General features: G+C 45.5%; 1 protein-coding gene across 1 annotated transcript; it reads left to right on the forward strand.

Annotated features, from left to right (window-relative positions):
• The first annotated feature begins 1665 nt into the window (after positions 1-1665).
• Positions 1666-25924, forward strand: MTX1 (metaxin 1). Its single transcript, XM_033924389.1, has 8 exons — positions 1666-1877; positions 14836-14905; positions 15278-15357; positions 17953-18045; positions 21060-21242; positions 21603-21679; positions 23584-23738; positions 23823-25924. The coding sequence occupies exons 1-8, from the start codon at positions 1797-1799 to the stop codon at positions 24041-24043; spliced, it is 960 nt and encodes a 319-aa protein (XP_033780280.1). The 5' UTR covers positions 1666-1796; the 3' UTR covers positions 24044-25924.
• Positions 25925-26122: the final 198 nt, after the last annotated feature.

Here is a 26122-nt window from a genome sequence, read left to right on the forward strand (position 1 = left end):
AGGTTAGGGATTCACATAAATATTGATTATAGCCACAACTTTCCTTTCCCTTGGACATGATAGATGGGGTTAAGAAGTGTGCCCCAGAGGTGATATTTTCAATTTTAAAAAATGTTGCAATGCTGACTGGAGTTGGAAAGGAAGTGGATTCTACTGAATTCTGGGAGGCATGATTAAGTTACAGGGAAACCCTGAGGGAGGTATGATCAAGGTATAGAGCAGGGGTCTCAAAGTCCCTGCTTGAGGGCCGCAATCCAGTCGGGTTTTCAAGATTTCCAATGAATATGCATGAGATCTATGTGCATGCACTGCTTTCAATGCATATTCATTGGGGAAATCCTGAAAACCCGACTGGATTGTGGCCCCTCAAGGAGGGACTTTGAGATCCCTGGTATAGAGACACCCTGTAGGTGACAGCAGAGAATGCTGAACTGCAGAAACCTCCCAGAAAAATTAGAGCTGGGTAGAGTTTATGAGGCAGTGCAATCACAAAGAATGCATTCATTAATTACACAAGACACAACCAAATTGTGCAGTTTCTGGATTTCAGGCAACCCCATCCTGGTGAATTATGGGACCCAGGGCAGGGTTAACCAGTAGGCCAAGTAGGCACGTGCCTAGGGCCCGAAATGGTCAGGGGGGCTCGATGAAGGAGGGCATCAACATTGTTTTTTCCAAACGGCGATGGGCCCCTCCAGCATCAATCGGCAACGCAGCCCCCCCCATCAACAGAAAGAAAGACAAGCAAGCAACGCGGGTAAGTAAAGGCAACGGGAGCTGTAATTGTTCAAGCTTGTCCAAAGCTTCCCTCTGATGCTGCTTCCTGTTTCCGCCTGGGTGCATGGTGGGGTGGGGCAGGAGACCCAGTGTACTTGTGTGCCTAGGGGCCCTCGACGAATTAATCCTGCCCTGATGGGACCTGTAGAGCTGATTTCAATGAGTTAAAATGTCAGGGATTTTTGAAGTTCTGCATCTTTGGGTTGTAAGTTCAAAACCAGGACTGAGCAAATAGTCTTCCTCCTCCAAGTGGGTAGCTTGGCCAGCTATAGAGAGATGTAGGGCAGTGGTTCCCAACCCTGTCCTGGAGGACCACCAGGCCAATCGGGTTTTCAGGCTAGCTCTAATGAATATGCATGAGAGAGATTTGCATATAATGGAAGTGGCAGGCATGCAAATCTGCTCCATGCATATTCATTAGGGCTATCCTGAAAACCCGGTTGGCCTGGTGGTCCTCCAGGACAGGGTTGGGAACCACATGTGCACACCAGCCCCCTTCCCTCAAGGGCCCAACTCTTTCTGCAAAAGGCAAGGGTCAATGCAGTTGGGCGACTTTCCATCCAGCCTCTCCAGATGACTCCATGTCGCCTGGCTCAGTCCCAGCCAGGTTTGGGAACAATGGTTTCTGGGAATTGTAGTCCCTGGCCTCGACACGCAAACCGCCTTAGAAGGAGAGGGGCGTGGCTTCGCCTGGCGCACACGCTTCAGCCGCACTGCAGCAGGGCAGGACGGAGCCGACCAACGAGAATAAATTAAGCGGGAAGTTGCTAGGGGGAGGGATCGTGGTTGCTAGGGGGAGGAGCCCCCCACACACACACTTGGAAGGCTGCGGGGCGGGGCCATTGCTAGGACACGGCCCAATAGGTTGCTAGGGGGCGGCGGCGGCGGCGGTTTCCAGGCTTGTGAGCGTGAGGGCGCGCGGAGGCTGTTGGGAAGAGGGCGTGTTCTGGCGCCGACACCCGGAAGCAGAGGGCGGTTGGTTGCCAGGCGGCGGAGCTAGAGCGGGTCAGGGGGCCAAGATGGCGGCGCCCATGGAGCTGTACTGCTGGAAGGGAGACTGGGGGCTGCCCAGCGTGGACGTGGACTGCCTGGCCGTGCTGGTGAGGGGACGGGGTAGGGGGTTTTAAAGGAAGGACGAGACTTATAGATGGCTTAGACCAGGGGTAGGGAACTCCGTTCCTCGAGAGTCGTATTCCAGTCGGGGTTTCAGGATTTCCCCATGAATATGCATGAGATCTATTTGCATGCACTGGTTTCAATGCATATTCATGGGGGAAATCCTGGACTGGATTGAGGCCCTCGAGGAGGGACTTTGACACCCCTGGGTTAGAGCTAGAGCAGGGGTAGGGAACTCCGGTCCTCGAGAGTCGTATTCCAGTCGGGGTTTCAGGATTTCCCCCATGAATATGCATGAGATCTATTTGCATGCACTGGTTTCAATGCATATTCATGGGGGAAATCTTGGACTGGATTGAGGCCCTCGAGGAGGGACTTTGACACCCCTGGGTTAGAGCTAGAGCAGGGGTAGGGAACTCCGGTCCTCGAGAGCCCTATTCCAGTTGGGTTTTCAGGATTTCCCCCATGAATATGCATGAGATCTATTTGCATGCACTGGTTTCAATGCATATTCATGGGGGAAATCCTGGACTGGATTGCGGTTATAAATTTAGTGTCATCTACTATGTTACTATGTTTAGCTGTCATCTACTATGTTACTATATATTTATGTGTATATATATATATATATGTATATATACATACACACACACACATATAGACATATACAGTACTCCCCCGCTATTCACGAGGGTTCCATTCCAGGAACCCCTGTGAATCATGAAAACCCGCGAATACGGTTTTTTGTGGGGGAGACTGGAGAGGGCAGCTGTATGCTCGCTGTATGCTCCGACCACCTCTTCCTGCACTAAAGTCGGGCCTTACCAATCAGGAGATGCATGTCAAAATATGTACAACACACTACTATATCTATCTATCTATCTATCTATATACACACAGAAGAGGATTATACACCTGTGTATGTATATATCCAGATAGGGAATCATGATATGTCTTATCATTCTCTCTGTAATTCCACCTAAGCACAGTGTATTAATGCACCTTGTCCAGTTTGTCTGGCTTGACTAGACTGTAAACACTTTTGAGCAGGGACTGTCTCATCTGTCGGCTGAAACATGTACATGTCGAGTAATAAAGATCTTCACATTATCAGATGAGTTGGAGGACACTTTTTTAGTGCACATCCTTCTGATTTGGACAATTCCATTTTGGTTTCTCTGCATTTGTGTTTGTGGTTTTGTTTTCCCCTGTTTTGTTCTTTTTTGATATATATAAAAACATTATAAAGGCATCTCCTCCTCTCCTGGCCACAGTATACTGGGCTTGATGGATCTTCAGTTTGTCCAAGTATGGCAATGCTTATGTTCTTAAAGAGATACAACATGTCTATCCCATTCTTTCTTGAATCCAGACAATCTTTGTCTTCACCACCTCTACCCGGAGACTATTTCATACATCTACCATAAGAACATAAGAAGTTGCCTCTGCTGAGTCAGACCAGAGGTCCATCGCGCCCAGCAGTCCGCACCTGCGGTGGCCCATCAGGCCCATGACCTGTACGGTGATCATTGTCTGAACCCTTAAATCCCCTTGGTCTCTATCTAAACTCTCTCTATATCCCATCTCTACCTCTATCTATATCCCATCTCTACCTCTATCTGTATCCCTCAATCCCCCTATCTTTCAGGAATTTATCTAATCCTTCTTTAAAACCCTGGAGTGTACTCTGTCCTATCACAGCCTCCGGCAGCGCATTCCATGTGTCCACTACCCTCTGAGTGAAAAAGAACTTCCTAGCATTGGTTCTAAACCTGTCCCCTTTCAGCTTCTCCGAGTGCCCCCTTTCTGTACCAACCTTCTGTACCAACCTTTCTGTTAAAAAAAAAAAATATTTCCTTAGATTGCTTCTGAGCCTATCACTTTTTAATTTCATTCCAGAGCTTCCTTTCAAATGGAAGAGACTTGCCTCATGTGCATTTATGCCACATAGCTATTTAAACATCTCTATCATATTTCCCCTCTCCCACCTTTCCTCCAAAGTATACATCTTGAGATCCCAAAGTCTGTCCCCATAATGCTTTACGGTGAAGATCAATGACCATTTTAATAACCTTCCGCTGGACCAACTCCATCCTGTTGCTATCCTTTTGAAGACGCAGTCTCCAGAATTGTACACACGGAGAGATTGTATAATGTGTGCATACAAGGGGCCGCTGAAAAGTTCTCAGCCCAACCAAGAAGAGAATGATGTGGAGCCATGAAACTTTCAAGTTATTCCACGCTTCTCTTGATACTTTTAATTTAATGTCTTATCATTGAAACAAAAAGTATCCAGAAAAGTGTGGTTGAAATCTGCCCATACGTTTATGGGTTAGACATTAATATCTCTCATTTTTGATGTCACCCCCTTCCCCCCTCTCCACAGTATTTTTTCCCAGATAGTAAGTCATATGTATAGCAAGTTTGGTTGAAATCTCTCTATGCTGGAACATCATCTCAGTGAGGCTGAAGACTATGGGTTAGACACTAATATCTGTTGTTTTCAATCATTTTTACGTGACCCCCTTCCCACCGCTACAGTATTTTTTCCCAGATAGTAAGTCATATGTATACCAAGTTTGGTTGAAATCTCTGCATGCGTTTCAGAGTTACTATGGATTAGACACTCTGTGGTTTTTATCATTTTTATATGTGGCCCCCTTCCCACCCCCCACAGTATTTTTCCCCCAGATAGTAAGTCATATTGTGATGGGGCCAGGGGTAAGCCTAGTGCTGGCAATTCGGCTCCCGCCCCAGGTGCAAGAATAGCACTCTTTGGAGGACCACTCTGGAAGAAGCACAGCAGAGAAAAAGAAAAGAGGAAAAAAAACTTCCACCAATAATTGCCAGTTCCAAGTTTTATTATCCAGTTCAATTGCTCTGGTTCTAATACAGCCACACTGGCTGATGATGCTTGGAAAAGATTTATCACAAACAAAAGTTCTCTTTTCCAGCAAGTCCTTGCTTCAGTCAGGAAAGACGCCAAAACATTTCCCTTTAAACAGGATTTCTTTCCCATAGTTCTGATGCCATGTCTTGCACAGGCTTGGGCAACATTCTGGTTTCAAGAACTTATATACAAGAGCCCTTGTGGACCAGCAGGCCCTGGGCTTTAGCTCCACGCTTTCTAGGCTTGGCACAATTACTGTATTGAGTCCACTATGTATCTTCAGGAAGTTCTCCCCACCTGATTGCCTGAAGTATGAATATCCCACTGACTCCTCTTATTTCTGGGCAGTGGTCTGGGAACCATCCCCTCCCAAAAGTTCCCACTATCAGGGATGTGAAATGTCGGGTCACTGAAGCCACTCTGGGCTTTATTTCTCCTTCTAAGGTTAGTTAGCATTACCCATCCCCAACTCACTATGCTTTGCTTGCATACAGGGATTCTGGTTTAATTTCTGCTATTTAGGCCATCCTCATTTTCACACATCAAACTCTCATCGAGCTCCATCCCTTTCCTTAACCCTTTCTGTGTCAGATTGCCTGACCAGAGGTTTAACTGGAGAATTAACAGATGGTTTATAAAAGGGATTATAGTGGCTTGGAACAGGCATTCTGTTCTTCTCTGCTATCCCTTCTCTGTTCTGCCCTGCCTGTCTGATCTTAGTACTGGGAACAGTTAATGGGCAGCTTCCTTGGCTTAGGAATAGGCACATTTGCTTTAGTGGCAGGGTTTAAAGCAGATTTTGAACCAGTGACAGAGGCTTCCCTGTCACAATACGTATACCAAATTTGGCTGAAATCTGTCCATGCGTTTCAGAGTTATGCTGGAACATCCAATTTTATATAGATATAGATATATATAGATAAAGTGGTCTATTTGTAGGCAACAATCTGTTTGTTTGTTGAAAATAAACCTTGTCTGCAGTTCGTCCTTGGTTCACCTCATTTTTACTAGACTTGCTGGATTTCCTTTTTCTTGTCGTCGTTCAACCTGAAAGAACTGTATACATTGCAGAGGAAGTAAAACTATGTAAACAAAAACATTTGACATTTCAGCCTTATACACTAATATTCCCCAAAAAGAAGCCATTGAGGTCATTAAGGTTGAACTTCAATCCCAGGAATTACCAGCCAGTAGGGTACAGTTTTTGCTGGATTTAGCTCGGATTGCTCTCAGCATGAACTATTTTCAATTTGATTCGGACTTTTATAAACAGATTAAAGGCACGGCTATGGGGTCCAAAATGGCCCCATCCATAGCCTGCCTGTATGTGTCCCAGTTTGAAAGTCAGTTTTTGTACACCTCTGAGTTTTGGCAATTTTTCCTATTTTGGAAGAGATACATCGATGACGTGCTGGCTGTTTGGATTGGCACTTCAGAGGACCTAGCACGGTTCTATGATTGGCTCAACAGTCGTGACCCTAATTTACAGTTCACTATGACCATGGACATTCATCAAATTGCTTTTTTGGACATTACTATCACATTCACCAATGGACATTTTAATACATCTATTTTCCGTAAGCCTACAGACAGAAACAATCTGTTGCAATATGATAGCTTCCACCCAAAACACTTAAGGAATAATATTCCTACTGGACAGTTTTTACGACTTCGGAGACTGTGCTCAACGGTGGAAGAATATGTATACAGATCGGATGAAATGCAACACAGATTCTTGGAGAAGGGTTATCCTCCTTCTGTCCTTAAAAAAGCTTACAAACGAGCATTATATGCCAATAGGTCTTTGTTATTGCAATCACAACATAGATCTGAAGCCAGTTCATTGGTCTGTGTGATACCTTATTCTATTCACGCTTTCCAGATAAAGAAAATTATCAAACGTCACTGGCCCATTCTACAATATCATGGAGCATTTCAAGAAGTTCCTAGATTTGCTTTTTCCAAAGCTTCTAATTTGAAACAGCGGGTCACACATTCACAATTTTTGAATCCAGCATTTACCAATTTTGCCAGAGGTCAGCACCTACCATGTGGACATTGCAAATATTGCCAGTTTAGTGTGACTTCTTCACAAATGTCTCTACCTCCTTGGTGCAAGTATACTCAGCGTGCGACTGACTGCAACACTCACCATGTTATTTATGCCATTTCATGTCCATGTCAACTTGTGTATGTGGGGAATACCACCCGCAGTTTAAAGTATCGTATTGGGGAACATATGAGCCGCATACGCACCGCAGTGCAAGAAGCTCCCCTGGTGCAGCATTGGCAGAATAACAACCACGCCATTACAGATTTGCGATTTACAGTTCTGGATTGCTACAGTACTACCAGGGGAGGTGATACAGCTCGTATGCTGTGGAGAAAGGAACAGAAATGGATCTACGATCTTAACACTCTTCACCCTTATGGCCTCAATAATGAAATCGAGTGGGTGGCTTTCCTCTGATCACGTCTGATTCCCGTGATCATTTTCTGAAGTTTTTTGCATTGTACTCTGTTTCCAGTGTAATAGTGATGTCATCACGTTTGCCACGTTTATTTTTCCCGCCTTTCTCAGGTTTAAATACCGCAGTGGGGGCGGGTACACTATGTAGCACAAAGAATTTTTTCATCTGCTGAACGGTACGTACATTTTTGTGCTCCTGTCCTGTTGGCTAGTCGCAAGCCTTATTAAGTTATGCATGGTTTTGGGGCTATCAGAAGGTATCAGCCCATCTCTATTGCATCTTTTGATTCTGTTTTTTGCATTTCAGATCTTTTTTCAAATGTTACATGGTTGTCAATTTGTAAGCAAGCTAATCAGCCAGACGGGGTCTCCTGAAGTAGACACCGAAACGGGGCCACGTCGGGACCCTGACAAGTACCTTTTTTGAGCATTTACTATATGAATGCAAAAATTGTTTAGTGCTTACCTGAATGCAGAAATTCTGATTATCTTTTGAAAAATGTTTTGAATGCATATTGCATCATTAGCAAGACATATATACCTTACAATCATTCAAACCTTTGAGTTGGACTCGTTTGTTATGAAGCAATGATTGGAAAATAAACTCTTTTTCCTAAGAGGGGGTTACCTCCTCCTCTTTAGAGTTTTATACCTCTGAGCTGAATTTTAACACAACGGGTCCTCCTCGTTGGTTGAGTTACCATTATAGAGTCGGTTTGTTTTTGTTTACACAGTATCTTTTCTGACTCTTAGTTTTGTTACATTGTCCCTGTTGATAGTGGAAACGAGGAAGTAAAACTAGGCAATCTTGAATGGACCAGTCTTTCTTTTAGATTTTTGCATTTTGAATGTGCAATAATAAGCTTTTTGGATCTAATAATCTTCTGAATATCTTTTGAAAGATGTATCTCAAGGTACAGACGATATCTGGAGAAGTTTTGGACGTGCCTTATTGTAGCCCTCTTGGATTGCGGCTATAGGGGACCCCATTGTCTGAATCTTTCAGCCATGTTGAATGCATTCACTTGAAAATCTTTGAAATCCGTGCAGATGTTTTTTAATCTAAGGAATTGAGAGTGAGAGAATTGTAAGTTTTTCTTAAGTGATGGATTACGATGGCTTGAACAGTGAAGAAATGCATTACGACCCATTGGTTTTCTGTATAGGGTAGTGGTAAGATGGTAATAGTTCTTGCGTATCAAGATCTCAAGAAAGCTTATTTCTCTGTCCTTGAAATTTATCTTGAAGGTAAGATGAGAATCTCTAATATTCAACCATTTGAAGAATAGATCTAATTGTTCTTCATTGCCTCGTCATAGAATTAAAATAGTATCAATGTAGCGTTTGTATAAGTGGATATTATCTTTGAAAAGGTGTTTTTGTAGATAAATTTGCAATGCCGGGTACCATGACTGCTCCCATGGCTATGCCTGTGATTTGTTGATACTACTTATCTTGGAATTCATAATAATTTTCAGTCAATGCAATTGTGGCAAGTTCAAGAATAAACCTATTAGGTATTCCTTGGTCATAATCTCTTCCATGTAGTGTATTCTCTATAATGGCCAATGCAGATGTTTGCGGAATATTTGTATACATGGCATCAATGCCCAGTGTGACCAAGAATGATGTCCGATAAGTCCCCATCAAGAGAGTCAAGAATTGTAATTAAATGTGCTGAGTCTCTTATGTATGAATTGATTTTGGGTATATATGGCCTGAGAAAATGATCAACAAAAACTGACAAAGGTTCCAAAACTGATTACCTGAAACTATAGGTCTACCTGGTGGGTGTGTCAGGGATTTATGAATTTTTGGTAACACGTAGATCGTAGATCTGACAGGATGAGGTACTTTTTTAAAAAATCCCTTTCTTTCTGGGTAAGAGAGCCAGCTCCTTAAGATATATCGATAAGTTCATCAATTTCTTCCTCGAGTCGAGTTGTGGAGTTTTCGTTCAAAGGTAAATAGGAATGTTGATCGTTGAGTTGTCTCAGAACTTCCTGTCTGTAATCTGACCTGATAATGACAATGTGAGGATTATCTGAAAGTGACCGTATTAGAAACATTGACTTGTACTCTTGTAAAATTTTGGCGTACATATTTCGTTTTGCTTTCTAATTTTGCAATATCATTTAAGACACGTGGAAAATGCCTCTATGAGAGGATCTTTCAGACATGGAGGGATCCACTTCGATGGTCTCTTAACAATGGATCGATCATTGTAAGAAGAGGATGTGTTGGAGAATGGGTGAATAATCTGTAGTTTAAATGTAAACTGATCAAAATCTACTTTAGTCTGAAACGCGTTATAATGACAGGAACAAAACTAAGACTCCTCCAAGATCCCCCACTGGCGAAGTGACAGGTTTAGGGACGGAGCCAGGATCTCAACGTGATAGCATCACATGTGTGTGACATCATCAAGTCAACATCCGCACACTTCCGGATGCCTTCTGGCCGCGGCATTGGGTTTAGTGTGCCCTGGCACCAAAACGTTTGCGGGACACTGATCTAGACAGTTGGGTAATGTCCTCATGGCCGCGTGCCATTTGCAGAAGGAATCCACTCCGGATCTTTTTTGTCTCTGCTGTACTTCACTGGGCTCCTTTAGCTCAGCCTACAGTTTTTCCCTTCTGCACAGGTGCCAGCAGGAGTGTGTTTGTTCAGCGCTCCACATTTTATGATTTTATTTGGTGTGTTTTTCGTCCCTTTTTGGGTGTTTCTGGTGCTTGGAGCGATTATTCAGCTCTGCCTGCATTGAGATCACGCAGACTTCGGTCAATCCCTGGTGGTACCTGTCAGCCGGCCTGCATTTGCTTCCCAGGGGCTCGGGGCCATCCCCATCTTTCCCCTGCAGAACAAAGGTTTGAACACAGGCTATTTGGCATCCATTGGAGACTCGGCAGTGTCTCATAGGTTGCAAGCTAAGTCTTCTCACCTCTACTCGTCCATGAGCATGCCTATCGGTCTGCAGGGGTGGAGGTATAGTCAGGCATAGGGTCTGACTGGCAGAGAAGGGCAGACAGACTTGCTCAGTCCAGTCCTTGGGGCACCCGCAGCCAGTCAGGTTTTCGAGATACCCTACTGAATATGCATGGGGCAGATCTGCATTTTTATCATCTTCATTACATGCAAATCTCTTTCATGCATATTCATTAGGGCTATCCTGAAAACCCGACTGGCTGGTGGTCCTCCAGGACTGCTTTATAGGATTCCTCTGTGTTTGACATGCTTTTCTGAATTTTGTCACAGTTTTTGTTCCCATCCCCGCCACCCTCTCTGTTTCCTGAAGGTGCTGCTGTCTACCTCCCTGGCCTTGATTTATAATGTCTAGTTGTACTGCTTCCCTGTCTCTGAAAAAGATCGGCTTGCATATTAATGCCCTTCAGGTATTTAAACATCTGTAATATATTCCCCCACCCCCATCCCTCCTTTCCTCTCTAGGATATTCAGTTCTTCAAGTTTCCTCTTATACATCTCTTGGTCCATGAGTAATTGAGCTAGCGCTCAGAGTTAATTGTGCATGTGATCTTTGTATACATGTTGGAAATCTGCTGGACTTTGGGGGCTCTGATGTCTAATTCATATCTGATGCTGAACAGGAAGGCGGTATCGGATTTTGTTCCAAAGCAGTGGGACAGACTGTCGCTGCCTGCTCAGTACACTGGTACATTCAGGGGATGCATATATCTCTGGGGAGAGGATGCTGGGCGCCCGCAAAAGGTTTCCATTTGCCTGTGGTGAAAGGTTTTAGGAATGAAATGGTCAGGCAGGAGGCAGCTTCTGGGTAGACTTCCTTTAAGCTGTCAGTATCAATAGAGTCCACTGTGCAGAGCCGCAGAGCACATGGGAGCATGGAAAGAAATTGTATTTAAAAAGATATTTCAATAAATAAAAGAACAGGCCTAGTTTCCTCTGAGGTTCAGGAAAATATTTCAAAGAGCAGCCAGTTTTACCTCGCTTGTGAGAATAGCAGACCCACCCAAGCGACCGAGGTATCGTACTGGCAATCATTTTTGGGTATGCTAAGAAGATTATTGGAAAACACTGTATACGTGGTTACACAGATGTTGCCCTGGCAGCCGGTCTTAAGCAGAAGTTATTCTGGGTACTCTTATAAAATGTGGGGATTCACGTTATAGAATTTCACAGCTACATATCTGGTGCGGAAAGCCTGTACTTTGTTTTACATGTTCCCGGGCAGGACGGAAGCGGAGCTGCCATGTTTGTATGTTGTACAACATGCAAGTACATGCTTCAGAACACGTGGAATGTGGGTGTTGCATTTGTGCATTTTTGGAGCTACCTTATACGGCAGTGGTGTGCTTATGTTATCATGTTTAAAAAAAAAAAAAATCCAGCAGCATGGAATCAAATCCCTTGAACCCAACAAAGCTTACCTGGATGATCCATTTGCCAGATTCACTGGAGGCCACAAACCTCTGCCCACCCCCCCTCCGCCAAATCCACAGCAGCCAGGGGTTACTGGGAAGGAGAGTGGTTTTCAGCTGTTATTCAACAGTGACACCTAGTGGCCATATTGTCAGGACATGCTAGCCAGGGCTCTGGAAGGAGCTGTGATTAATGCAGTAAATTATGAATGGCATCTAAACCCAGAGAGGCCAGATGTGATTGAGTTGAGGCCCAGAAGAGACGGGTGCTCTGATAATTCCATTGTCTCTTGTCCTACTAATGACAGCCTTGTTTGATGGCAGATATAATTTACTGACACTAAACCATCCCATCTTTCCATGTGCTTTTATATAAAACCTCTAAGCCCTTTTACTGAGGTGCAGAATGTTAACTTCTCGGGTCCCAGAGACGGCAACTACACCTTCATTTAGAAAGGGGTCTTGTTCCCCCTTCTGAGCTCAAACCCGTCAGATTCAGAGATCGTAATACCTCTCGTGGCGAGCAGCCTGTCACACAGGCCACAATTCATCCATCTTCTGTTAGGGAGATCCTGCTTCTATGATGTTTCTTGTAAATATTCTCACCGAGAACCACAAAATAAACATGTGCTCTTTCTTCAGTAAGAATGCTTCATGGTTTTGCTTAGCCTGCAGCCGTTTCTAATGAAAACCATGAGCTCATGTTGGAGCATTCACTAGCTGCATTTCACATGGGCTCCAGCTCTGTAAACAGTTCCAGCCTGCCCTTGAATGGCTCCTTTCCCTACCCTCCTCTCTGCTGCAATGTCTTTCCTGCTCTGCAAGATGATTTTAGAAACATGATGGCAGATAAAGGCCAAATAGCCCATCCAGTCTGCCCATCCGCAGTAACCATTATCTCTTTCTCTCTCCGAGAGATCCCACGTGCCCATCACATGCCCTTTTAAATTCAGACACAGTCTCTGTCTCCACCTCTTCCTGGAGACAGTTCCATGCATCTACCACTCTTTCTGTAAAAAAGTATTTCCTTAGATTACTCCGGAGCCTATCACCTCTTAACTTCATCCCATGACCTCTCATTGCAGAGTTTCCTTTCAAATTAAAGAGACTCGACTCATGCGCATTTACATTAACATAGAAACATAGAAATTGACGGCAGAAAAGGGCCATAGCCCATCGAGTCTGCCCATACCAATGACCCACTCCCTGATTCTTACTCCCTTATAGATCCTATTCAAACGTCACCACCACTTAGCTAATAACATTTTTTCATAATTTGTGATTTAAACGTCTCTATCATATCTCCCCTCTCCCGCCTTTCCTCCAAAGTCTACAGATTGAGATCTTTAAGTCTGTCCCGATACGCCTTATGACGAAGACCACATACCATTTTAGTAGCTTTCCTCTGGACCGACTCCATCCTTTTTATATCTTTTTGAAGGTGCAGCATCCAGAATTGTACACAATATTCTAAACGAGGTCTCATCAAAGTCTTATACACAGGCATCAATACCTCCTTTTTCCTACTGGCCAAACCTCTCCCTATGCACCCTAGCATCCTTCTAGCTTTCGCTGTCACCTTTTCAACCTGTTTGGCTACCTTAAGATCATCACATACAATCACACCCAAGTCCTTTGAACCTGTCAGGACCATAAGAAAGAGAGGAAGATGTGAAGACAGCCCTGGGAATTCACACAAAAACAGAGAAAGAAGCCAACAACCTAGTATCTTGGTGCAGCCTTCTGCAAGATTTGTCCATTCCTTTAATCTACTAGAAACAGGTCTAAACCACCTGGTGAAATTTTCTGTAACCTTTCTTAACTTCCTTCAGTAAGCCTTTGCAATATCGCTGAAAATATTACATATTCACCCCTTCTCACTTCTGTAACCCAGCCTGTACCACCTAAGAACATAAGAATTGCCATACTGGGACTAAAGATCCATCAGTGGTCAACCCAGATTCCTCCTGCTCCAATGTGCTTATGTTGCCACCAACATCGTAAAGCTATCCCTTGTTGGTTTTCCCTCTGGCCTCTGCATTCGCTGGTTCTCCTTCCAGCCTCCACCCCGCTCTCACCAGTTCCCAGCAGCCCTCTGTACCTTTTTCTGGATATGTACAAAAACTCTGTATTGCCATGTAAACGTTGACAAGCATCCAAGAGATTTTATCTAACATGTATCTACCGTAAATTATCCTGTGAAGTCTCGCAGGGGGTGTGGGTGGAATGCCATTTTTACAAGGGACGAAATCCAGGGCTGACGATTGTATTTAGTGAACAGTTATGACAAGCTGAAGATGTTCCTGATTGCAAAAAGTCTTTGTGAAGAGGACTTTCCCAGATACTGTTGCAGTCGCAACTCCCTGGCCAGTAAGTGTTGCCATTGAACAATGACTGGGACTCTCTCCTTCCCTAGGGGTCATTAACACTCCCTCTGTAACGTCCCAGCCAACCCAGGGAGTAGGAACCTGCCCTGGGTTGCCCACCTGGCAATGTTTGATACTATCCCTAAGGTATCAGAGTGGCCCATTAGCTCTGCTTAGGATTGGAGCAGAAGAGTGTCCCTGATGAGGCCCTAAGAACATTTCTGCCCTACCCTCTCTCTCTCTCTGCTGCTTCCACAGAGTCTGCAGATCTTTGCAGCTCAGGCTGTAATTACACACACGATTTCACAGATGCACCAAGATTATGCAAACCACAGAATTCCCTGTTTCCTGGGCTGGGAATCTCTGCCTGGAACCATATGAAGTAATCCCACAAGGCTGCCAGCCCTAGCATCTTTGTTTCCATTGGCAAGTTCAAAAGCTGCATTCATGTCTGCTGCTGCACCCTTACCCACCGCACAACCCCAGAGAAGGCTTCCACCCCACTGGCATCACTTGTCACATAACTCTGTAGGATTATTTGGAAGGGGGGGGGGTGTTGAGTAGTTACTATCTTTTTGAGAGGTGTTTAGTGTGTTAATTTCTACCTGTGTTGGGTTGGACCTGTGGGATCAAGAGACGATGTTAGAACATCTGGCTACCAAGAGCCTTGTAAAACATTTGCCTTTGCAATTCAGGGCATAAGGTGGGGTGCTGTGTTTTCCTGGAACTTTGCTCCCAGTTTGTGGGGTGGGAATTCTCCAGCTTTCTGCAAAGCTGTCACAAGTCGTCTCAGCAGCCCCTCTCTCTCTTTTCTTCTTGCAGACTTACGCCAGATTCTCTGGAGCTCCTCTCAAAGTGCACAAGATCACAAATCCTTGGAAAAGCCCATCAGGTAAAGGGTCTTCAGATGCCAGGCGATGTATTTGGAATCAATGAGTAGAGGGAAGAGGAAGCGTACATACATGTTAGGAAAAGCAAGAGATCATAACTCAAAAAGAGCCAAAACAGAAGTGCGTCTCTCCTAGTAGTAACTGATAACGCAGGTTATATCACAGAAAAAAAAATGTGAAAATTTTAGTGTCTAAAGCTATATCCCTCCAGTGCTTTAGGAAATAGGGTTGCTAGTTTTGGAGAGTGTAAATAAAACCATGCAAGAAGGTGCAACTCGAACATTAAAACAAGGAGGTGCGGTGAAAGAATCGGGTGAATGTGGCAAAGGATCTTATTTGCTGCCTCTCACAGAACTCTTTCCGTTTATGTGCAGGAAGCCTTCCGGCCCTGAGGACGGAGGAGAACGGGGTGATCTCTCAGACGCACCAGATCATCACGCATCTTCGCAAGCAGGTGAGCTCCTGGAATACTGAGCCCACTGGATCGCCCCATTTTCAATCCAGCGCACATGGGCTAAAGTGCTTCCCGAGGCCTGTGGCGTGACACGTAATTCAGTGATTTAGTGCTCCGTCTTCGGAAGGGTGAGCTGATCATATGTTATACTTTGATGAGCTTTACCCAGGAGGAACATATATTTCTTGTCTCCTCCAAGTGTGATGAGGCCTCAGGCTTGTTTGCGCGTTAGAGTAAGGTCTGGAGATATTCCGTTGAATAAAATGACTGGTAGCTTGCCTGCCTTAGTTTTCCCTGGCAAAAGTGAGAGTTTGCTGTGCCCTGTGTGCGTTAAAAGGGTCAGTGAGACTTCTAAGTAACAGGTTGAAACCCTGACCCGAAAGAACCCACAGAAGTAATAGCATGCATATGTGGAAACCCGGGGACCCACCCATGAAAGATACGTCCTTCCCCAGAAGTAGCTAAAATGTCATTGAAAACAGTTGCACAATGAAATTAATTCAAACCATGACTGCTGCAGAGGTCATGTATCCCATAGAGCCCGCAGGAAGTCTGGCTCTGGGCTCTGGAGACCGTCTGAGACTTTATGGTGATTCCTGCAGGCCACCTGGACTCAGATGCCAGTAAAGAATTGAAACCAGCCTTGTTTATCAGGACAGCATCTGTCCAGCTGCGCTGATAAATGGAATATTTTGGAACGGTCTTGAGCAGCAGGAATGTACCATTACATAAAGTCTGCTTCCTTGGGAGGAGAGTGAGTGCAGCCAGGTGTGTGCTGGGGAGGGGACACCAGCTGTTGCCTTGTACCTCCTCTCCCTACCCCAGCTCTCAGCAGAACGCATGCAGATTATTAGAGGCAATGCATGGAAGAACAGGCCAGCCAGCGCAGCTGAAAGACACTCTCCAGCTGCCCAGTAAAACTGACCCGTCCCCGGGACTCTGATTGCACGGGCTTGGCTTGTGCGTCAGTGTGAGACAGGGAGAGGATACAGCTGTTAAAAGGGAGAAATGTGAAGCTAATGGGTTTGGCGGGATGAGAGGCTCCATTACAATTCCTTAGTGTCTGACATGAACTCAGAGCACACTTCATCTGTGAATCACGCGTGTTTGCTAAAGAGGGATAGGGGAAAGGAGATAGGGGGGGTGAGAATTGATCCAGTTCTAAGCAGATAACATCCTGGCATTGCATTCCCTCCTCCCCACTACTGTTTTAGAAATGCTTGTCTTTTATACAAGGCTGGGTAAACCTTTTGGCCGGGGGCCACACAGAGATCTGAGATGCCAGTGTGGTTGGAGAGATGAGGGTCCCTGCTGAGTCATCCAGTGGGAGGCACTGGCTTCCACATTTAATGTGAGTTTCTCCATGTCCTTTGCTGACCCTGCTGTTTGTGGGGGTTTTTTTTTTTTAATGTAGAAACCTTGGATTTCTTGTGGGTATCAGTAAGTGCACTTTGACCCATAGCATACGGATGTAATCACACATGCAGAGCAACCGAACTTGCTCCTTATCTGTGGCAGGGGTTCTGCAATTGACGGAGCAATTAAAAACTTGCAAGATTGGCTAAACTAGGCCGGGCCAGCTATTTTATTTCACATATTTAAGAATTTCTAATATACTGCAACTTTACAACTCTAAGTCGCATCAACGACAAACAGCACCATAACCATAAAACAGTCCAGACCAAAGAGGGCATCAGTGACCATCACCCTGCAATCAACAGTCTCCAGTTAAACAATCTCAGACCCTATATTTCATCTGACAGAATAAGTGCCTTTTAAGTGATTTCTTGAAATTCTGTATATTCTGCTGTTGACGAACATACTCGGGGAGGTTGTTCCGTTCCCTGGGACCAATGCAATGGAAGATACTATCCCCGGATGACGTTAACCTCAAATCCCGCACCGATGGAATTTGCAGATCCAAATTCCATTTGGCCTTTCTATTGCAAATGCAAGCAGTGTCTCACTTCCGGCTCACCACACAATTGTTTCCCACGTATTCACCTTTATAGGATCACCAGGGACCCCTGAAGAAGACTTTTTGTCGAAACGTGGACCGTGTTGGGTCCTGTATCCCTAGCGGACTAGGTCCTTTAAGGCTCTTATGTGGATGATTTCAGTGGATCTTTGGAACTTTTGACACTTTCAAATAAAGTCCATTTAGGAACATCGTCACTCCACAGAGTTTTTTTTTTTGGTTTAATCTAACAGAAGTCCATATTACATATTTGATTACAAAAAATAGTGATTGTTTCATGGAGGCAGATTGACATCGGATGCTAGGCGTAATCTAAATGCCTTCCTCAGGTTACAATTGTAAAACAACTCACTGAACGCGCTGAAAAGCGGAGTCACATAGTAAAAAGTTTGACGCAGGTGAGCAATTTGGCCTGACCTAATTTAGCCGGGTTTTAATTGCTCCATCAATTCTAGAACCTCTGCCACAGATAAAGAGCAAGTTCCGTTCTGGCTTCCGTCTCTGTTCCAAGATGGACAAAGAGCTTTGATGTTTCTGATTATGGGGAGATGACCTGGCCCCTCTGCTTTGCTCTGCCTTTCCCATGCGCTGCTCATTCCACTCTCTCTCTTTCTCAGAAATATAATGCAGATTATGACCTGTCAGCCAGGCAGGGGGCTGACACGTTGGCGTTCATGTCTCTGCTGGAGGAGAAGCTGCTCCCAGCCCTGGTGAGTAGTCTCTGCACCACCGCTTGCTCAGTTCTTATTGCAGAATCTGCATGCTGAATGCCTCTGTAGGAAAGCCGAAGGGTTAATTATATGCCTGTTAGATCCTGCCTGTGCCATCGCTGCTCTTAGTGGGCCTTGAACTGCTGTTATATGGGTGGGAAGCTTGCCCCATTTTCAATTGTACTATTGCTTATTAAATTTTTGATGGCATGCCTTTTTGTAACACGTAAATCAAGGCGATGTACGGTAAAAACCCCCCCACAAATTTACAATATCAGTTAAGTCATTTATATTCCTCTGTAGCCAAAAGTTCATAACAAATAACATCACAAGAGAGATGAAATCAGTAAATCTAGGATAGACATATGATAACTCAGTTTACAGCTACAACCTAGTATTTAGGTTGTCTGCTCTAAATTTCTCATTAATCGATTACAGTTGGCTCAAGATTAATATTTGGTTTATGGAAATTTGAGCATCTGCAACCCTATTACAGTAGACTTTGGAAGCTAGAATAAAATTCATGATAGGGGACTACAATTTATAAGATCTTAACAGGTAATGTTCCTGATTATCCGACAAATCTAGTGTCCCTTATCATATAACCCTCTTTCTAAGGGCTCCTTTTACTACCGTGCGGTACGCTTCTAGAATAACGCTGGCGTTCAGGTCTAACACACGTGGCAATTTAGTTAAGGCCCTAACGCACCTTTGTAAAAGCAGCCCTAAGTGTCAAATGAGAAATTGTTTTCAATTGAAATTTCCTACGGTTATAACAATTTCAAAAAAATTTGGGGACCATTGATAACATATTGTAATGAATAGGCACCTTTATACACTAAAGGATAATTAGAATAATGGGTAAGGGGGGGATATATCGATTCATTATTGGTTTATTATTATTTTGGACACATTACATGTACGATACGTTTGATTTGCATTATTTGTGGAGAGGGTGGGTGTGGGAGGGATTTAAAATATGTATTGAAATAAATAATATGGAATAATTTTCAAGTGATGTATAGGAATTAAATGATGTAATATTGTTCACTTGATGTAAGATGAAAAAATGAATAAAGAATTGGGAAAAAAAAAAAAAATTTCCTACGGTTAAGAATGTAAAAAGCCTATTCAACAATTTTCTTTGTCAATTCGTGATCAATTGGTTCGTTTTTGGAACCAACTTCCTTTGGGATTTACACGTCTGTTGGGATTATCTTCGGTTCAGAAAACTTTTAAAATCTGTTTCCATCACGATTGATTTAAATTGGGCTTAATCATGCTATGCTAGTTGTTTGTTTTTTTTTTATCTGGCCTAGTTCTTTTATTTCTGTTATCCGTCCTTGAACTATTTAGGTAAAGGCGGAATAGAAAAAAAAAATGTGTTAAGATAAAACAATACAGATGAACATCATCCTACTGGAATCAACAGAGATTATATTTTTGCGCCTTTTAAAATGCACTAAAATTTGATATAGATCGTAAATAAGATGGGAGCAACGTGATAAGAAAACAATGTAGTAACCAGCTTTTTTGAAATAGTCACCTTGAGGCTAGGGAAACTGCACGGGGACACCAGGAAATTCTTTTTCACTGAAAGGGTGGTTGATCGCTGGAATAGTCTTCCACTTCAGGTTATTGAGGCCAGCAGCGTGCCTGATTTTAAGGCCAAATGGGATAGACACGTGGGATCTATTCACAGAGAAAGGTAGGGGAGGGTCATTGGGGTGGGCAGACTAGATGGGCCGTGGCCCTTATCTGCCGTCTGTTTCTATGACATTATAATACCGACTAGGTAGGGGTCACATGCTGGCAGCGAACTAGCCAGACGTCTCCTGCCTGAGCTCTGCGCCTCACCCTAACAAAACCCCCGTAAATCACTTGCTAGCAGAGGCAAGGTGGTAGTTTTCTGCTCCTACTTATTTTTCTGAGTGGTCGTGGCTGAACGGAGGGCGAGATTCGGTTTGTCACTATATTCCCTGCATGGATTGCCGATAAGGACACCACGGCCTGGCAAGAAGCCCGTAAAAACCCCAACATGGCGACGGCAAGTACGGCTACGGAGGGCTTGCAGGCGCATGAGTTCAGCATGCAGGAATCAGTGCGCCATTTATCGCAATTACTGGATGAATAACTATCCAAATTACATACTGGGTTGGAGGAGGCGCAGGATAGTATCGCGGGCCACGCTGCTCGTATACAAAGAGTAGAAGAGAAAATTTCGGAATCAGAGGATTGGGCGGTGGCAGCGGATCACTTCATTCGAGTCCCAAGTTAAAAACACTGGAAGAGCGCACTGAGGATGCCAAGAACAGAAGTAGACGGAACAACATACTCCTCGTAGACATTCTGGAAACTGTTCGGGATTCAGAGCTAGTGGACATCACGGAGCAGCGGTTGCCCCAAGCCTTGGGCCTGGCGCCGTCCTTCAGACCAGCATATGTGGAGAGGGTCCGCAGAATTGGAGGGCGGCGGGGGCTCAGCCATGTTCAGTCATAGCCCGCTTCTTGAATTATGCCACTAAAGCAAAGATTTTGGAACTTTATCAACAAACACTGGGATAACAGCTGGCATAGCAGTGTGTCCCGTAATCCAGCATACTGTAGTCTTTTGGGGATTCAGGACTAAACATTTTTGAAGCGGAATTGGATCAGACAAGCTGCTAGATGCATAATGAACAATTTAAAATGTCATCTACATAGAAACATATACTCAGATGGAAAGATTGTTTTACTGAGGCTGACGGACTATGGTAGAGGAAAGAGAATTGGGAACAAAATACAATAGACTGCTGTGGGACCCTACAGGAAAGGAAACAATTCGATTGACTATTATCCCCAGCTACTCTAAATTTCTGGTTACGAAAACCAGAAAACCATTTGTGAGCTGTGCCAGTTATGCCAATAGGAGACAGTCTATCCAGCCATATTTTATGTTTAATATAACATCGGACAGTAAGGGCTACCACTCCACTCTCCAGTTTGCCTACAGATTCATGTTTGTTCCCTTTCCAGATTCATACCTTCTGGATCGATGCCAAGAACTATGTGGAACACACCAGGAAGTGGTACGCAGAGTCCATCCCCTTTCCTCTGAATTTCTTTCTTCCAAACCGGATGCACAGGCAGCATGTGGAGAGACTGCGGATGATCCGCGGAGATACTTGGATCGAGGATGAGGAGGAGCTGGAGAAAGAGGTAACCCTGGAATATGGGAGGGAGGGAGGTTTTCACCCACAATCATCATAAACAGGGGTGAGTCACAGGGCCGCCTGTGTGGCTGGCTCTGCCCTTTTCTCCTTTTCATCTTCAATCCACAACATTTTTATTAGACAAGACGGGTTTCTGATGGTTTTGTGCTGTCCATGGTGAGCCTGGCCTTCATTTAAAAGTCACTTCTCCATTTACCCTGATTGCTTATAGATTGCGTACCTCATAGACAAATGTTTTGATATTTTAAAGAGTTTTTACCACTTTGTTGCTGCTTGTCTTTCTCTGAGAGAAGATGGCTCAGTGGGGCAACGTCTGAACAGAACTGCTTCTCTCTCTTTCTCACAGCTGTACAAAGATGCTCAGGAGTGCCTGTCCCTCCTGTCCCAGAGGCTGGGAACGCAGAAATTCTTCTTCGGAGATTTGTGAGTAGCATTAGGAAGTTGCCTGATGTGGGAGCAGAGGATAATGGGGCATGGAAGCAGCTTATGTCTGCCAGCCCAGAGCTTACCCCCGCCATGCAGCCGAACCCCCGCCGACCCTTCCATCTCTCCCTCCCATTAGAACACCGCCAAACGCAAGACCGATATACCTTGCAAACGGCAGCGTCAGCAAAAATCTAATCAGGCTGCTTCACGGCCTTCTCCCGCTGGGACGTTCCTCTGCCGCATCACTGATGATGTCATCAGCAATGCAGCACATGGAACGCCCCGGCGGGAAAAGGCTGCAAAGCAGCCTGATTAGATTTTTGCCGACACTGCCGTTTGCAAGGTATATCGGTCTTGCGGTTGGCGGCGTTCTAATGGGAGGGAGAGATGGAAGTGTCAGTGGGGGTTCAGCTGCTTGGTGGGGGTAAGCAGTGCTGCCGGCGACTAGAGTTATTTTCGAGGGAGGGATTATATTAAGACCTACCCCGAAAATCATGCTAGGTCTTATTTTCGGGGAAACACGGTATAAAAGCAGACAAGTACAACATGCATGATGAGCCTAGGCCCTCCCTCCCTGTCTCACACACCAAGAACGCTGCAGGGATCCGTGTTCCAGACCAGGAAGCAAAAATGTGTCGTTCTAATCCCGGTTCTGCTACCTGTTTGATCTCCTTGTCCATCTATGTACCTGTGTTAGGGCAGAACGAGTGGTGTGTTTGCTGGTCCTAACATGGACTCTGGCCCTAGCAGCAAGAAAGGCAGTGCTTAAAGCAAAACAGCTGGTCTGCTGTATGCAGCCGGGATCCAGGAGGATCCCTGCACGTCTTGACGGCTGCATGTGATTATCTGGAGCACTACTCCCTCCTCGTCTTTTTGTGATAAGTGTGCCTCTGCTGTTTTAGCATTTTATAGGGGATGGTGGGGTGACTCATGGGTCCCATGATTCGAAGCATTACTGTATTCCTGTGTGAGTCGGACCAGCAGGGGGAGCGGTTTGGACTAGCAAACTGTACCAACGCCTTTTCTTTAGCGGCTCCATAATGTCTGAGCCTATGCACTTAATGTTCAGTTGAATGAGTTACTTCCTGCCTGCAGAAGACTTGGAATCGGATTTCTTTAGTCAGACATTACAGAGGAGTTTCCAGCTGCCTTCCTTGGCCTCATCTGCTCTCTTAGCACCTGCAGCCTATAGCACCTCCGCTGGGAGAGGCTGGGACTGCAATCCCCGAGTTCCCCTTCAGACAGCAAATCCACACCATCCCCGTCAGTGCCTCCTCTGGCACAGACTGGGACTGCAGGACCCGGGCGGTCCACCTTAGACAGCATGCTCACAATTATTCCGGTAAGCAAAGCCAGTACCAGGCAGACTTCTACAGTCTGTGCCCCGATGAAATGGGGCTCAGAGGACAGCTTCAGCAGTTAGAGAACAAGGCTAGAGCTGGGCAGTCTTCTACGGTCTGTGCCCTGAAAATGGCAAGGACAAGTCATGATCAAGTATGAATATGTAGCATCGCATCCTACCTTCTGCTAGCCATTGTGTTTTTGAAGACTGGATGGACTGTGTTGTTATATGTTACAGTGCCACCTGTGGGAAACACTGGGATTGCAGGACATGTGAATTCCCCACACACACACCATTTCTTCGAGTGCCTTCTCTGAGAAAGACTGGGCCTGCAGCCTGTGTCCCCTCTTAGACAGTAGGCCTACAACATTCCCTACAGCGAGACCGAGACTAGAGAACCTGTGAGTTTTCCCCACTGCTTGTGCGCCTCTTGCTGGCAGGGACAGGGACTGCAGCATCCATGAGCTCCCTTTTGCGTTGCATTGCTTTCAGTGACTTCACAGGCCCACTCATTGCTCTTTAACTGCAGTAGAGCTGTGATCTGTGCTTTCTCTTGCAGCCCAGCCTCCTTGGATGCTCATATCTTCAGCCACCTGGCACTCCTCCTGAAAGCAAAGCTGCCCAGCAGTAAATTACAGCAGCATTTGAAGACCTTGGACAATCTATGTAACTACTGTGTCTCCATCCTCGGCATGTATTTCGCCTGGGATACAGGTAAGTACCTCCCCATGCCCAACTGCAGCCGTGAACAGGCCACAGAGGTAATACTTTCACCGCCTCTCTTCTCTTTCCTGGCAGTGGCTTCCCAGTCCACATCCCCAAAGAAGCCTCAGGCCGAGTCACAAGATGGAGATGAGGAACCTCATAAGCGGCGAAATCAGATTCTGTCAGTGGCGGTGGGGCTGATAGCTATGATCGGATACGCTCTTCTGAGTGGGATAGTCTCCATCCAACGGGGATCGGCTGGCAATGCTGTAGCCAGCCGGGCAGCCATGGAAGAGGAAGATGAGGAGGACTGAACCTGAACTTTAAACTGCTCCAGATTTGGAGAGAGGACATAATTTGAACTGTTTGTCTTTTCACAATAATGCTGGATCCTGTACAGCCCTGATTCAAATCTGTAAAGTAAAAACTCTCCCTTGAAATGGTCCCTGATTTGGCTTATACAACGGGAAGTTAGAGGAACTAGAATCGGAGATCGAGAGGCGTTATACGCAACCGGCATTTCAGATCAGGCGCATGACCCTTTGGCTGTAGAGCTGACATGAAGGTACAAAGCTCTTTCTGCCTGCGACCCTTTTCTTCACCTCGTGGCAGGGAGGTACGTGGCCTGGTGTCACGAACTGAGTCCAGAGAGGACAGGTTCAGAGATTCAACTTGCCTAGGAAAAGCGCTGTAACATTCTAGCTGGTTGATATTTTTTTTTAGCTATTGTCTGCTGAGGGTAATGGAGGGTTAAATTACTTGTCCAAGATCAGTGGCATTTCCACAAGAGGGCCCCCTCCAAAATTGTGGCAACAGTTGCCAGGGATCCCAAACCCCACCAGCCAAAGTGGTTTGCTGCCCACACTCCAGCTCCTGCCATCTAAGAAGCCTAAGACCTCTGTAGTATGCTTCAGCCACTGATGCCGGCAATCCAGCTCATTCTTGATTCATGCTGGTGCATCCCTGCCACAAGGAGGAAATGCCTGCCCCCATCCCCTCCAGACTGGGCTTTTAGCAACACCTCTGCCAAAAAGCAGTGGGACCACAAATGTGCACCCTAGCAGCGAGACACACAAGTGCCCAGTCACTGCTCTCTTCGCTTGCACATGTTAGCCCTAAGCCACCGCAGTCTTAGGCAATGCCAGATGGAGACCTGGTGCTTGGGCTGCGGCTGCTCTAAGTGTGAGAGATTTCCTGCAGCAGAAACATTCCAGCAGCCGGAAGATTAATCACAGCCTTGTCAAGCCACGGTAATGCACACTTAGGCTGAAGAAGGGTTTCCAGGACAGAAGCGCATTCAGGCAGGCTGAGGTCAGACTTTGTACTGCTGCCAGCAAAGGAGAAACGTGACCCCTCCGGGGAAAACACTGCCACTCAGGCAGTCACGTTGGCTTCCTCTCTACTGCCGGCAGCCTGGGCCTTTCGCTTGCATTTGCCAAGGTCATCTCCCACTCAAGCTGCAGACAGAAAAACTAAGATGGGCTCGTTCACCAGGTGCTAGCATTCTGCGTAGCCCAGGCAGCTGTGCTAACCCCTGCCTAGTATAAACCTCCTGGCAGTTGACGAGAGTTTCTGCCCCAGTGAGCGAGTGAGTCATGGCACTGCTGCCAAATTCACTCCCCCCCCCCCACTAAACATTAAGTTCACATTGATACAAAAACAAGCTTGATGTCGGAGAAAAAGAGGCACAGGCTGTCCAGTACGGCCAGGGGAAGAAGAGTCGTTTCTGCTTCCTCTTTCCTGGGCAGCATCACATCAGTTTCCCCTGCCTGCCACTCTTTTTCTTATCCAGAGCCTACTTCCCTTTTCCCATCCCCCCCATAACAGGATTTAGCCCCTCTATGAACCAGAACCTCATCTTACCCCTACACAAGACCCAGAAGCTGCAGCTAAAAAGAGGGAGGTGACCTTTCAGCCCAAAGACTGCAGGGTGCTTAACATCTGGCCAATTCTCTCCTTTTACAAACCCACAAGTAAACATTGGACACCAGAACAAAATAAGAAAACAGGAAAGAAAATCTAACATGAAGCCAAGTCTCTAGGAGCTCTTTAAAGGACCTTAACAGACATGCTACGGTGACAGGGAAGCCAGGTAGTTTTGGGGTGGTGGGTTGTAGCCAGAAAAGGGAATGGGGCTGCATTCCCCTCAGATCTAGCCTTTCACCCTACTGTAGGGATCTCAAAGTCCCTCCCCAAGGGCCGCAATCCAGTCGGGTTTTCAGGATTTCCCCAATGAATATGCATGAGATCTATGTGCATGCACTGCTTTCAATGCATATTCTTTGGGGAAATCCTGAAAACCCGACTGGATTGCGGCCCTCAAGGAGGGACTTTGAGATCCCTGCCCTACTGCGAGAACACGGTTTGAGCACAGGCAGCCTGCCGCTCTTTCC

This window comes from Geotrypetes seraphini, chromosome 16 (genome assembly GCF_902459505.1).
Source record: "Geotrypetes seraphini chromosome 16, aGeoSer1.1, whole genome shotgun sequence".
Taxonomy (NCBI): Eukaryota; Metazoa; Chordata; class Amphibia; order Gymnophiona; family Dermophiidae; genus Geotrypetes; species Geotrypetes seraphini.

Coding starts and splice junctions, on each gene's coding strand:
- MTX1 (XM_033924389.1), top strand. CDS start 1,797: ATGGCGGCGCCCATGGAGCTGTACTGCTGGAAGGGAGACTGGGGGCTG. Junction 14,906..15,277: donor TCCTTGGAAAAGCCCATCAG/GTAAAGGGTCTT, acceptor GTTTATGTGCAG/GAAGCCTTCCGGCCCTGAGG. Junction 21,680..23,583: donor AAATTCTTCTTCGGAGATTT/GTGAGTAGCATT, acceptor TTTCTCTTGCAG/CCCAGCCTCCTTGGATGCTC.